The 13,778-nt window shown below is 64.2% G+C and overlaps 2 protein-coding genes across 3 annotated transcripts in view; one reads left to right on the forward strand and one right to left on the reverse strand.

The window, feature by feature from the left end:
• The window catches only part of MICOS13 (mitochondrial contact site and cristae organizing system subunit 13), a 92,038-nt gene extending 88,607 nt beyond the window's left edge, over window positions 1–3,431 (reverse strand). Inside the window, exon 1 of the mRNA XM_081284878.1 lies at window positions 3,428–3,431. Coding sequence (XP_081141004.1) covers window position 3,428 — 1 coding nt within the window. The 5' untranslated portion in view covers window positions 3,429–3,431. The remainder of the gene's footprint in view (window positions 1–3,427) is intronic.
• NRTN (neurturin) lies at window positions 617–13,570 on the forward strand. 2 transcript variants are annotated; one of them, XM_081284875.1, is made up of 3 exons: window positions 617–1,017; window positions 9,693–9,985; window positions 12,467–13,570. In XM_081284875.1, exons 2-3 carry the CDS (start codon window positions 9,700–9,702, stop codon window positions 12,889–12,891), a joined length of 711 nt encoding a protein of 236 aa, XP_081141001.1. In that variant the 5' UTR covers window positions 617–1,017; window positions 9,693–9,699; the 3' UTR covers window positions 12,892–13,570. The 2 variants fall into 2 exon arrangements, with proteins under 2 accessions (XP_081141001.1, XP_081141002.1); XM_081284876.1 differs by having other exon boundaries at window positions 622–1,017; window positions 9,693–9,868.
• Window positions 13,571–13,778: the final 208 nt, after the last annotated feature.

A 13,778-nucleotide genomic window follows, 5' to 3' on the forward strand; every position in this document is an offset into this window, starting at 1 on the left:
GAAGAGGACCTGGGACAGAACCGGCGGGTGAACCTGTAATCATCAGTGGGGCGGGGGCCCTGTGGGTCGAGGACGCCGCTCTCGAGTGGTGCTGTGGCTCTTAGTCCTCCAGGCAGGGATCTGGGGGGCGTCTTGGGACTCTGGATTTAAGGAAGACCTAGGGATCTCCAGAGTAGGGATGGGAAGCAGCCAGTATTCAGGGGGGCGCTGGTCTGGGATTTTCTCCTGAAGGGCTTTCTTGCACCCTCGGCTTCCGGAAGGGGACCTGGGACAGGACTGTGGGGTCTGTCAGTCGGGCCAGATCCTCAGCGGACTGCGGGGCGCCGAGGGCCGCAAACACTGGCGTCGGGGAATTGTGGCTTTAGGATTCCAGGAGGGGACTCTTGGGAAGGGCGTCTGGAGCCCTGGCTTTCAGAAGGGGCGCCGTCGGGGCCCCCGGGACCCGGGGAGCTGGCCGTCTAGGTGGTCGCCTTGGGCCCCGCGCTCCGTCCACCTGCGCTCCTCCAGCGCCCCTCCGGCGGGGGCGGGGAGGACGGGGGCGGCTCCGGGCCCGGGAAACCCGAGCCACCGCCCCCGGCCCCGCCTCCGGCCCCGCCCCCGGCCCCGCCGGCTGAGCCGTCCGCGGCGGGAGCGGCGGGAGAGCGCGCCGTGGAGCCGCTCCGAGCGCCCGGGCCCCTCGCGCCGCCGCCCCGGAGCCCCCGCCGCGCGCCCAGGCTGCCCGCGCCGTCCGTGCGGCCCGCGCCCGGTGCCCCTGAGCCCCGGCCGTCCAGGGCACCCGCAGCCCCAGCCCGCGCCGGCCCGGGATGGCCGCAGCGCGCGGCTGAGCGAGCCCGGGGGGGCCCCATGGGCCGGCCCGCGCCGCGCACCCCCCGCGGCCGCCTCCTCCGGCCCGGGCCCTCCCGGGCCCCGCGGGCCCAGGCCGCCCTGATGGCGGGCGCGGCGGCAGGGGCAGGGGCTGGGGCCGGCGCGGGCGGCAGGCGCAGCCGCCACTGACCGGTAGTCCGGCGCCCTGAGCAGGTAAGCAAGGTTAGGTGGGGGCTTGCGGGGACGGGCACGAGACGACGACCCGTCCGGTGCACCCCCGGGGCTCAGGGAGACCCTCAGCTTCCCTCCTGGGGCCCGGGACAGGCGCGTGTGTGAGGGCGGGTCGGGGGCGACAGGTCTGAGCGTGGAGGGGCGCTGGGCTGGGGAGGGCGATCTCAAGCGCCCCTCCAGGCGGGAGTGGCGGAGGTGTCCCTGTCCGACGGGGAGGACGCGCTCTGCCTCCATAGACCCGCGTAGGTGCCTCGGAGGAGGCCAGGAAGCGCCCGCGACGGGAATGCCCTCCCCAGCCTCTAGGAGGGCGAAACCCAGACACCCCTTCTGTCTCGGGGTCTACAGGGGCGGGGCTGGCATCTGGATCCCGAAGACCCCGGGCGGGGGCTGCCGTCGCGGCCCAGCTGCGCACAGAAGTAAACATCTGTCAGCGGCGCGTTCCAGCCGCGTTCCCTGCGCGCCGCCGCTGGCGCCGCCGGGGACACGGTGTCCTCCGGTAAAGGCCGGGCCCTCTCAGCTCCGGGAGACGCCAGAACTGCCACAAGAGGGCGTCCAACCCTTGGGGGGGGGTCCCTTAAGGGCAAAGATTGGATTTGCAGGGGCCGGGCAGCGCCTGTCTTCTCTGCTTTTGTGAAAGAAGTCTCTTGCTCAAAATTGCCCTAGGAGGTGGTTTGTGGGTTAGGAGTCGTCAGGTCCAAGGGGATTCAGACAGTGGGCAGAATGGCGTGCACTGGAGAGAAACCATGTCGCTGCTAGGATACATTTGGGTGCCTACCGGGCTCTGCAGTCCCCAGCCCTGAACTGGGGGAGCAACGGCAGGAGCCCCGGGTGAAGTAGGGTGGACCTCATGTCTGCCTCACAGCTGCCTGTCTGCCCTGCCCTCTCCTGCCCCATGTCCTTCTGTATTCCATCGCACTCTTTGTCTCCAAGTGCCCGGGGCTGAGGAAGCCCCGATGGGGCGTGACCAGCCCAGGCGGATGTCAGTGGAGGGCAGATTTTGCCAGTCTCTTCCCACCCCCAGTCACTTGCCTGGGGGCCCTGTGGCACCCCTCCCCACTCCTTTCATCCTAGGACTTCTGAGGGTCGGGGTTCCCAAGCCCGTGCCACCCCCAGCGAGCTGCAGAGAGCTGGCTGTAGGGGAGCAGGAAAGAAAACAGACATCCCCCTCTTCAATGGGACAGTGTCTGGAATACCACCAGCCCCTTGGATTTCTGGCCTCAGCTTTCAGGGCTTGAGCAGAGGATAGAACTTTCAAGAATCTGGGGCAGAAGAGACCCAAAAGTTGGCAGCCAGGCACAAGAACACATTTGTTTCAACAAATGTTTGACAAACAATGATGGTATCAGAGTCCTGGTATCAGGCCTCTTGTGCCCCGTCCTTGAAGACAGACAGATTTGGAGACCCAGGGACACAGAGCTGCTGTGTAGTAAGGGGTGAGGGCTCTACCACAAGGTAGGAAGGGCATTGGAGCTGGGGCTGTGAAGGATGAAGAGGAGTTTTCTTAGTGGGAAAAGAAAGGACATTTTGGGTGGCAGGATCTGCACATGCAAAGATCTGGAAGCAGGCAGTGGCATGGCCAATTCTGGCATATTCAGGGTTCATGGTTAGTGTGCCAGAGGAGGAAGAGGGTGGGGTACTCAGGACAGAGCTCTGGGGTGAGGGTTGGAATCAGGAGGAGAGAGGAGATCCAAATGCACTCAGCATTGCTGGGCCAGACTGGGCTGGGGGAGGGGGGTGTCCAGGCCTCAAGGCCCAGGTAGGGAGGTCAAGGCAGATGGGTCTGAGCTCCAGGCAGGCCCAGCAGGATGCCACTTCTCCACATTTCCCAGCTGAGAAAACCAAGGCTGAGAAACTGGGAGGCATTTCCTTCCTGCCTCTTGTTCCTGAGCTTGAGGCTGCATTGTGTCCAGGCCCCGTGAGGGTGAAGCCAAGCACAGGACGGCCGGGCAAGGAGGGTGCGTGTGGGCGAGGGGCGACAGTACCCCAGGCAGCTGTGCACTTGCAGAGTGCGGAGACAGGGCCTTTTGGACAGGCTGACCAGGAAGGCCTTTCAGTGAAGATAATGGACAGAGAGTTCTTGTCAGATCCAAATGAAATCAGGCTTCAGGTGAGGCCTGGAAGAAATCAGACAGGAGCCAGGTCCAGTGGTGCACACCTATAATCCCAGCAGCTCGGGAGGCTGAGGCAGGAGGATCCTAAATTCAAGGCCAACCTCAGCAATTTAGTGAGGCCCTAAGCCACTCAGTGAAACCTGGTCTCAAAATAAAACTTTGAAGGAGGCTGGAGTGTGGCTCAGGGGTGAAGCGCCCCTGGGTTCAACCCCTGGTAAAAAGGCCCGGGGTGCAGCTCAGTGGCAGAGCACCCCGGGTTAAGTCTCAACACCGAACGAAACTGGGGTCCAGAGAGAGGGTTCCATCCGGGTCTGAGTGGCACGTGCCTCAGGGACCTGAGTCCAAATTTGAATTCGGGAGGAGGAGGAATGGCCAAGTACGTGGTGCCCGTCTTTTTTAATTTTTTTTTTTGAGAGAGAGAATTTCAATATTTATTTTTTAGTTCTCGGCGGACACAACATCTTTGTTGGTATGTGGTGCTGAGGATCGAACCCCGGCCGCACACATACCAGGCGAGCGCGCTACCGCCTGAGCCACACCCCCAGCCCAGGTGCCCGTCTTCCTCGGCATGAGGGTCTGGGCCCCTGGGGCAGGGCCTCAGTTGCCCTCTCAGGTGGTGGCTTCCTGGGGTGTCCTCTGGCTGCTCCTGGGAGATCCATGTCTCCGGAGCTGCCCGCTGGGCCCCGCACCAGCTGCTCAGTGTGCCAGGCCTCATTAGGCTGATCCTGTCATCCCACCCCGCGAGCCCCCTCCTGCCAGCCGCAGACGCCTGTGGGGCCAGCGGGCCTGCCCCGTGTGGTCAAGGTGTTTATTTTATGGGCCAACACAGAGGGCCGGCCAGCAGGTCCAAGAAGCTGGTGGCCTGGCACACAGAGGTGCTCCTGGGCACACCTACGGTGTGGGGTGCAGGAACAGAAGGCTCCAGGTGCTGGGGCAGGGGGTGGGCAGCCGATTCTGAGCCACAGGGCTCCTGTCACCTCTGACCTCAGCGTCCCATGTTGTCCCCTGGCTCTGCTTGCTGGAGCCACACTGGTCGCCTCAAATGCACATCCCTAGCTCCAGGCCCCACCTTGCAGTTCCCTCTGCCTGGAACCCTCTCCCCAGAGGTCACCTGGCCAGTTCTTACCATCCCCTAGGCCTCAGCTCCAAACCTCCAGTCTGAGAAGCTGCCCTGGCCACCCCCTGGGAGCAGCCGGCCAGTCACTCCATCTGGGCTGCTGGGGTCCGCGTGCAGCCAACGTCTACTGTGCCATAGCTCTTCACCTTGTTCTGTCTGTCTGTCTCCCCCACCAGAGGGCAGCCGGGCCCAAGGTGTCCCTGGCCCCATCCCAGTCCCTGGCATACAGTAGGCGCTGAATAAGTGTTTGCTGGGTTGCGGTGTGTCAGGAGCAGAACCTGTGCCGGCATGTTGGTCCTTTCTTTGCCGGGACCTGCTGTGTATCTCTGAGGAAACCTGTCCCTATTCTGGGCTCTGCACGCAGGGCCTGGCCCCCCGTCCCCACTCTTCACCCCGCTCCCAAGCTGGGCGGGCTCCCAGCAGAGTGGACTCCCTGGAGGCGATCCCTGGTGGACTCCTATTTGCTCTGTGACCACGAGCCGTCCCCTGACTGCGGAGCCGCTCCCTGAGGGAAACGGTTTGGAGCCTCTGCAGGCTGTGAGGGGGTCAGCAGCAGAGAGCACTCCGCACCGCACCTGGCCCCAGCCACCAGAGGTCGAGTGGCTGTTGAGCTCACACGGCTGTGAGGCCACACGGCGCAGAGTGTGAGGAGGGGGTGGACAGCCAGGGCTCTGAGGGGTGCGTAGGATTCGCCCGACCCCCGCGCCCGCCCAGCTGAGCCCTGTGCTGCTTGGCCCAGAGCAAGGCCACTGGCTTCCTGGACCTGGGTTTTGCACTGGCCATGTGGGGTGAAATGGCACACCTGCTGTCGCTGCTGCCCTGAACACTGGGGACAGCACCCGTGTAGCTTTATGTCCTGCCACGATGATCACAAAGTGGCTGTCACTGGCCTCCTCGTAGGCCAGTGTCCCTGTTTGCATCCCTCGGCTTCACTGTGGCATGGACAGACCCAGAGCCCCCGAGGACGACCAGGGGCCTTGATGCTCAGGGCAGCAGGGAGCCCACGATGGCTCTAGCAGTGGAGCAGCACGGTACTCTATTGGGGAGAGGCCCGACGGGAGTGGGTGGGGGCCAAGTCCACCCACCCAACACAAGCCGCCGCCCCCGCCTGCGGATGCTGCATTCGAACCAGCTGGGCTCTCCAGATGTTCCTGGTTTGCCCCCAGATGTGCATCACTGCCCCGTCTCGTCCTCTCACGGGGTGGGGCTGGGCCCTGGCCCCCGAGGGAGGGGGCACATTTTTGTGGGCTGTGGAATTTGTTTCTTGTTTGAAAGCCATGGCGTCCTCCTTGAGAGAGGCCCCAACCGCTGGCCAGTCCTGCCCCTCAGTTTCCCATCAGCGGGACCCCAGGGAACCCCCCAGGCCACTGGGCGAAGGGGCGGCCGGGCTGCCCTAGGTGTCAGCCAGCGCCCCCCCAGTGCCAGCGCTGACCAGGAAACAGGCATGGGGAGGCAAGGTGAGGCACATGGGCCCGAGGCCCCTGCCCTGGGCTGCCACCACCAAGCCTGCAGGACCTCACTGAAGGGGCCCTTTAAGTGGGAGACCACCGTCCCCGTGGGGACAGCACGTTGCCCCTGGCCCAGCCCCGCCTTCCTCCTGCGCCAGCCCACGCGACCCCCGCCTGACCGGCCCTGGCAGCAGCATCCCCAGGAGCCCCCAGCCAGGTCCGCCCCGGGGCACTCCCTGGCTCTTACTGAGGAAGAGTCACTGAGGGGACGGGGCATGGGCAGAGGGAGAGGGCACTGCTGTGACTCCAGGGCCCGCCTTCCAGCCTCCACAGGCCGAACTCTCAAAGCCTGCCCCTCACCGCGAGAGGACCCCCCAGAGGACCCTCCTGAAATCCTCGCCAGCGTGGATGGGGCTGGGGCTGGGGACACGGGAGGCCTGTGGCTGGGAGCGGTCAGGTGCGGCGGAGGCGTCTTGGTGGAGGAGCTAGAGGACTTTGAAGGATGAGCAGGAGCTTGCCAGACTTGGACAGCCCCTTGCCGACCCGTCCCTCCCTCCTTCCTGTCTCCCTGGGGGCAGCCATGGGGCCAGACAGAGGCTGGACCCCAGGACTGGCTGTGCCTGGCGGATGTCCCCTAGGGAGCGTGGCAAGAGGGTGGGGAGGAACACAGCCTGCACAGAGGACACTGCCCGCCAGGGACCCTGCACACCCTTGCCCGCTCCTCCCGGCTGGGCCTGCCCTGTTGCCTCCCCTCCGGGCCTCTTTCTCCCCTGCCCTGGCATGGAGGGTCAGGGCCTCCAGCCAGAAGTGGTGGCCTTGCTGCAGTGTGGGCCCTCAGGGTCCCAATGGAGGATGCACCCCTCATCATCAGCAAGAGCTCTCAGGCTGTGGACGTGCCCCCAGGACAGGAGAGACTGCTGGCCAGGCCCGTGCCTGCGGCACAGCTCCAGGCCCTGGTGCTCAGGCCCAGCAGCCAGGCCCGTGGCCCTGGGCAGCCCAGCTGTGCACTCCTGCGTGTGAGCCGGGACGTGCCGGAAGGCCCAGCCCAGGCCAGGGCAGGTTGGTGGCAGACACCCCTTGGTGCAGGAGTGAGCCGGGGCTGTGGCTGGGGCCCGCGCAGGCATGAGCACAACGTGGTGTGCGGGGCTGCCCAGGAGCGCACTGAGCTGGGGACCACTCGGCCTGCTCGAAGTGGGGTTTGGGTGTGGGAGGGAAGCACACCTGTGTATGGGTGTGGCAGATCTGGAGGGTGAGCGAGGGGCGTGGGTGCCTCTGTGGGGAGCATCTGGGTGTGGAGCTGTGCGCAGGGCGTGAAGTGCTCGTGTGGGGAGCCATGGGGCACGTGCGGGAGCAGAGGGCTGGGCGTGTGTGACACAGACTCACGGGGGCACACCTGGTCCCCTCCGCTGCCCGCTGCCACACCTGCAGCACCCCCTCCCGTCGGGCCTGTGCCAGAGACAAACCAGTTGGGTGACCCCCAGACAGAAGGGCCCATTGTTCAGGTGCTTATCAGCCGCGCCTGCGGGGCCCCTCCACAGCGGTCCTGCTTCCCTGCCCCCACAGGAACTTGGGTGGGGGTCTGCAGCTCCAAGGCCACCAGAGGCCCCTGTGGCCAGCTGGGGTTCAGTCTCAGTCCACTCTTTTTTTTTTTTAGAGAGAGGAGAGAGAGAGAATTTTTAATATTTATTCTTTAGTTCTCGGCGGACACAACATCTTTGTTGGTATGTGGTGCTGAGGATCGAACCCGGCCGCACGCATGCCAGGCGAGCGCGCTGCCGCTTGAGCCACATCCCCAGCCCTCAGTCCACTCTTAAGCCCTTTGCACACACAGCCCCGAGCCTGGGTGCTCACACCTCGTGGGAAACTGAGGTGCGCCACTCCCAGACGTGGCCTTGGGGCGAGCAGGGGCTGGCGGCTGGGAGGGCTCAGTCCCAAGGCTTCCCTGCCTGTCTCCCTTCCTGGTGGTCAGACCACCAGCTTTCAGATCCTCGCTGTGACCTTGGGCGAGTCGCATGGCCTCTGGGCTCAGTTTCCCATCTGTAAAATGGGGACAAGGGTGTCACCCGCTTCTTAGGGCTCTTGTCAGATAAAACGATTTAATTTGTGGGACGTGTGTAGAAGGGGTGATGCCCAAAGCAGGTGCTCGCCAGGGGTGAGCAGGGGTCTGGGCGGGCAAGGCCACGCTGCCCTCCTTGCTCCCTTCCCTCTGTCACCTGGCTTTCCTTTCTGTCCTCAGCACGCTGGCTCGCCCCGGCCACCATGTTTCTCTGCATGTTGTCTGTCTTGGTCCCACAGATTCTTCAGGGCCTGGGCACCACAGGTGCCCGCTTTGCCTTAGGTGAGTGGGTGGACACCCATGTGGACGGACCCTGCAGGCAAGGCCAACAGGAGACAGACAGTAGAGCTTCGGAGGCAGCAGTGGCCTTCCGCCAGGGGCTGGTGCTGGACTAGAGTGGCAGACAGAACCCTGGACCCTGGACCAGGATCCAAGCCACCCTAGGCCCAGCTCCCATTCGTTGATGTGCCAGGAGCGCCCTCCAGGGTGACTCTTATCAGACCCCCAGACTGGTCCAAGACTTGTTTACACACCGGGTACCAGAGAGCTCACTCCCACCAACACCACCCACCAGAGACGGCTGCGCAGGGCTGGGGTGTGGGCAGTGGTAGAGGGCCTGCCTGGCAAACCCTACACGGTGGGTTCCCTCCCCCGCACCAAGAGAAGGAGAAAAGCAATACCACTGACAGTGGCAAGTCCCCATTTGCGCCTCAGTTTTCCCAGCTGCAAAATGGGAGACCCAAGTGCCTTTCTGGGGGCTTGGCATCAGGCCTGGTATACAACTGGAGCTTAATGAAAGTCCCCTCTTGCGTACTGTTTGGTGATGCAGCCATGTGCATCCATGCGCTGGTGGGATGCCAGGAGGAGGAGTAGCCATTCCAGGGCCGGGCTCATGCAAATCACATACAAATAAACGCAAATGCCCCCGCGCTGGGGCGGCCTGCGAGGCTCGCGGTGCGCGCGTGGGGGCGCCCGGGGACCCGAGCCCCGCCGAGCGGCCGGGAGCTGACCCGGCCGTCCGGGCTCATGTAAATGTTTACACCGGGCCGGCCGCCAGGCTCCGCGCCGCGACGACACCAGGCTGCCGGGCGGGAATGTAAACGCGGCCGGGCCGCCCTGAGTCCGGGAGCGCCCAGCCGGGGTGGGGGTGCGCGGGACGCTGAGCACTCGCTGCACGCAGGAGCCACAGCTCCAGCAACCAGTGCCCTCGTGGAGGCAGCTCAGGGAACTGTGGGGACCCAGCAGGCACCCCTGCGGTGGCTGCGGATGTCAGGGGAGGCTTCCTGGGGGAGGCGCAGTCCACCCTGCCCCAGGGGAAGGAGAGCAGGGAGACTTCCTCAGCGGAGCCTGGAGGCCGGGCCGTGCTGCTGGGCAGCTTTGGTCCTTGGCTGGCCGGTCTGCGCCTCAGTTCAATCTGCCTGGAGGGAAAACAGGCTCAGGAAGGAGCAGGGAGTCTCGCCCGGGGACATAAATATGTGGGGGAATGGCCTCAACCTGGGTTCCTGCCTGCACTCTGTCATAAGCTCCAGCTGCCCTCCCCACCTTTGTCCCACAGTGCCACCTTCAGGGATGCTCTCACCCTCCTCCTTTCATGGCTGCAGTCAATACACCAAGCTCTGTGCAGCCTCAGGGCCTTTGCCCCACCACACATCATTCTCAGCCCCTAGGCCAGCTCCTGCTGTAAGCTCCTGGTGTCACCTACCATCAGCTACTCAGGAAAACACTCCGGGACTGGAGTTCGTTGCACCTGGCACGAAGCCCACCTGGCCTCAGGCAGCCTTCTGCACAGCCTTGTGCACTGGCTCTTTCATGAGCCATGGCAAAGTTACGTTCAGCATGAAGTGTTCAAAGTCAGGGGCCCCACTGTTCAGGGTGCCTGGCCCACTGCTGCTCAGGGCAGGCGGCTGACCATCCCGTGCCCACAGGCCGAGGATGCAGCGCTGGAAGGCGGCGGCCCTGGCCTCGGTGTTCTGCAGCTCCGTGCTATCCATCTGGATGTGTCGGGAAGGCCTGCTGCTCAGCCACCACCTGGGACCCGCGCTGGCCCCGCTGCGCCGCCCGCCTCGCACCCTGGACGCCCGGATCGCCCGCCTGGCCCAGTGTAAGCCCCGACCCTTTGGCTCAGATCCCCCGTGTGGGGTGGCCATCCGGTGGCACTGCAGGCAGTGGAGCTGGAAGGGGTCACGGAGTTTTGTGTTTCAAGATGGAAGTGAAGGAGGTACAAGTGCCCCCCAACCACCCTGGGCCTGGGCCTGGCCTGTGGGGAAAGATGGCTGCTGGGAACCGGGGTCCTTGGACTTAGCTGTCACAAAGAATTAGGCTCTGGCCCTGAGGGACCGTGGGGGCCAGATGGAGATTAGACCTAGGCATTCGGCCCAGGCGGCCCCCACAGCGCAGCAGGGGATCGGGAGAGGGAGGCTGGATCCAAAGCCCCAGTGACCTGCCTGGTGAGAAGCCACAGAAACACCAGGGGCAGGAGGCCTGCGCAAGGTGGGACAGGGGAGGGGCACTGTGGAGGCATGGAACCCAACGTGGCAAGGGCCTGGCCCAGCTCCCCCAACTGTCCCTGGTGCCCCAAGCTACGAAGACTGTGCGAGGGCCCTCCCCTGTGTACAGCGCACATGCCCACGCGTGTGCCTGCGTGGGTGGCTGGGCTGTAGGACGCGTGCGTGGTGCCTGCGAGAGCAAGTCTGCGCCTGCCCTTGTCAACCCACACAATCCTCCTTTCTTGTCCTCACAATGGACAAGGGCAGCCCCCGGCATGAGCTCCACTCCACCCCTGCGAGCTGAGAAGTCTTCTAGGACACTGGGTCCCTGAGACCCGGGCGGGGCCCCCCAAAGCCAGGGCTGCAGACCTGGGGCAAAGCACGCCTGGTGGAATTTCAGCCCCAGGGAGGGTCCCGGTTCCACGGGCAGGTGCCTGCCTGCCCTGCATCCGGTCCCAGGGAGAGGCATTGATCCCCCAAAGCCACAGCGCTCTAGGCCCTGAGCTGATGCACAGATGGTGGGGTTTCAAGCTCGGGGAGGTGGATGGGGCATCCGTGCAAGTGGCCAGCCCTGCTGGAGGGAGGCAGGGACAAACACTAAAAGATTGTTTGTCAATTATTTATTAGTGATTCAGGTTCAACTGTGCATCAGTATTTTATCTGTGAACCTCATGAATAACTGCCCATAGACATACTTCTGGGGTGGAGACAATACTGGTGGGGTTCTAAGCTCCGGTTGGGCTCGCTCCTAGCCCCACCGAAAGCCTTATGCACCCTGTCCCCACCCTGCGATTAAACAGCTGGGACTGTGCAGCTCAGGGGTCCCTCTGTTCCCACCTTTCAGTCCCTGCCAGGACAGGGACAATGCAAGATTCTTTGAGTAGACGGGAAACCAGGGCCACCGCCTGCCTGGAGCTTCAGTAGCGAGTGTCTGAGCCCAGGTTCGTCTGGTTTCCAAGGTCCTGGCTGGGAACAGACACCCGGCAGCCAGCCCCTCCTCCTAGACCCTCCTGGAAAGCTCATTCTTTTGCCAGCCAGGTGCAGCAGCCTTGGGGCAGGACTAAAGTCGGAATTCCCTTCCAACCGTCATTGTGACTGCCACCTGCTCTGGGGTAGGGAGGCCCCTGCCTGCAGTCCCACCTCCCCCGCCCCTGCCTGCAGTCCCAGCATCTGCACTGCTCTCCTGGGGATGCAGGGTGTTGGGGCAGGGCCAGTCACTTGGGTAATAAATTTAGGCTTCGGGGTCCTGGGAATTTGTGACTCAGGCACCTCCTGGAGACTGTGGGAGAAGAGGGCTGGGATTGGGCCAAACTTGGGCTGGGCGACTGATGGAAGCAGAGAGAATGTCCTTTGCCTCCCCCCACCACCACCTGCTAGTGGATGACCTTGGGCACAGCTCTACCTCTCTGATGCTCATTTCCTCCCCTGTAACAAGAGGGTGGAGCTGACGGTAACTGCTGCCACCCCACAGGACAGGGTACCCAGGCAGTAGGCGCAGTACCTGCTGCTCCCCTGTGTTCTGAGAAGCCCAAATACTGTGGTTTCTTAGGCAGGGACACTGAGACCCGCTGCACAGCGCAGCAGCACGGGGAGGCAGACAGCCCAGGCTCAGAGGGGAAGAGGCTCTGGGTGGGGCCCAGAGACAGTTTTACCTACTCAGCGCAGCTAAGGGGTGAGGATAGGGGATTGGGAAGCAGCCCCTCAACACTGGCTGGAGAGGGTGTGCCAGTGCCCTTGGGCAGCCCAGCACAAGGGTGGAGAACAGCTGGGGGCCCCACGGGGACATGGGTCACAAACAGCCCCCGGGAATTCTTTTCTGCAAAGTGGAAAAAGACACCCGAGCAATGCAGCATGGATGGGGGTCAGATGGAATTAGGCGAGCAGATGGGTCAAAGGGAGATGGGCAGCAATGGTGGGGGGGGGGAGAGGAGCCCCAATCAGCTCAACTCAACGGGAGTGGGGGAGAAGGTGGCCCTGGACACCCAGAAAGGGTGAGGCTGGTTTTGAGCAGCCCATCACAGAGGCAGGGGTCCAGAGAGGGGTGCTGGGTCTGAGTGTGCACCTGCCCCAGTGCAGCCCAGAGATGGGCGCGCGGGCAGCAGCAAGGGCGGGAGAATCGGGATGTGGGAGTGAGGGGAAGGGTCCTCTGTGCGGGGAACAGCGGGGGAAGGGGCGCCCACCCGCTGACCTCTCCGTCCTCTCTCCCCTCACAGACCGTGCGCTGCTGCAGGGAGCCCCGGACGCGGTGGAGCTGCGCGAGCTGACGCCCTGGGCCGGCCGGGCCCCGGGTCCGCGCCGTCGTGCAGGGCCCCGGCGGCGACGCGCGCGTGCGCGACCGGGGACGCGGCCGTGCGGGCTGCGCGAGCTCGAGGTGCGCGTGAGCGAGCTGGGCCTGGGCTACGCGTCGGACGAGACGGTGCTGTTCCGCTACTGCGCAGGCGCGTGCGAGGCGGCTGCGCGCGTCTACGACCTGGGACTGCGGCGCCTGCGCCAGCAGAGGCGCGTGCGGAGGGAGCGGGTGCGCGCCCAGCCCTGCTGCCGCCCGACGGCCTACGAGGACGAGGTGTCTTTCCTGGACGTGCACAGCCGCTACCACACCGTGCGCGAGCTGTCGGCGCGCGAGTGCGCCTGCGTGTGACCCTACCTCATCTGGCCGGCGAATGGGCGCCCCAGCCCTCCCTCCCCGACGGCACCCAGCGGCCCGCAGGGAAACAGACTGCACGTGCTCTGCTCGGAGGATGGGACGATGCCGTGGAGCCCACAGACTCTCGCGATAACTGAGTTGAGATAAAGTGTGGGAAATGGTGCCTGGCTCTTCACTAAGAAGGGATGAGGTTGTGTGGGGAGGGGCACCGTCTCCATCCAGAGAAGGGGAGCAAGTAGGGGTTCCACCTGCAGGGTGGAGGGAAGCTCCCGTTTGCTTTGGGGGGAAAAGTTGACATAAAGAAGGGAGCGAAAAAGAAAGTAGGTGAGTGGTGTGAGGTCACAGGGACTGCTTTTCCCGTCTCCCTGCAGGTCCCTTTGCCCCCCTCCGCCTGTGCCCCCCCTCCGCCTGTCCCCATCTGCACCTCCCCGCAGTGTATGCTTTTGAGGTGACAGAGGGGGCTTTGGGGTTGATAGAGGAAGGTGGAGCCACCGTGTGGGTGGAGAGAGTGAGGTCTAGGTGTGTACCCCGACCTCCCTCGCCTAGAGGGCCTCCGGGTCTGGTCCGCCTCCACCAGCACGAACTCAAGCCACTATCTCCTTCCACCAGCTAAAAATATCCACATGCCGCTTACCTCCCGGAGGGGACAGGTCCCGGGCGACGCCAGCCCCATCCAGACCTAAGCCGGCGCCTGCTGGGGCAGAGCTGTGTCCCCAGGGACCTGGGTCCTGGGCCCATAAAAGCCTTGGACTGGCCTCGAAGGGGGATTTACGACGAGCCCCGGCGGAGGATGGAAAAAGCTCTGCGTGGTGTTTGGATTTGCCGCGGTGTCACCTTGATGCTTGGCAGGCCCAGACAGCGCGGGGGTGTTGTGTTCCCAG

This window comes from Spermophilus citellus (genome assembly GCF_964194105.1).
Source record: "Spermophilus citellus genome assembly, chromosome: 3".
Lineage (NCBI taxonomy): Eukaryota > Metazoa > Chordata > Mammalia > Rodentia > Sciuridae > Spermophilus > Spermophilus citellus.

Bases quoted from the DNA above. Each gene is read 5' to 3' on its own strand.
- NRTN (XM_081284875.1), top strand. From the start codon at position 9,700: ATGCAGCGCTGGAAGGCGGCGGCCCTGGCCTCGGTGTTCTGCAGCTCC. The intron at 9,986-12,466 runs GTACAAGTGCCC...CTCCCCTCACAG, and splicing joins TCAAGATGGAAGTGAAGGAG to ACCGTGCGCTGCTGCAGGGA.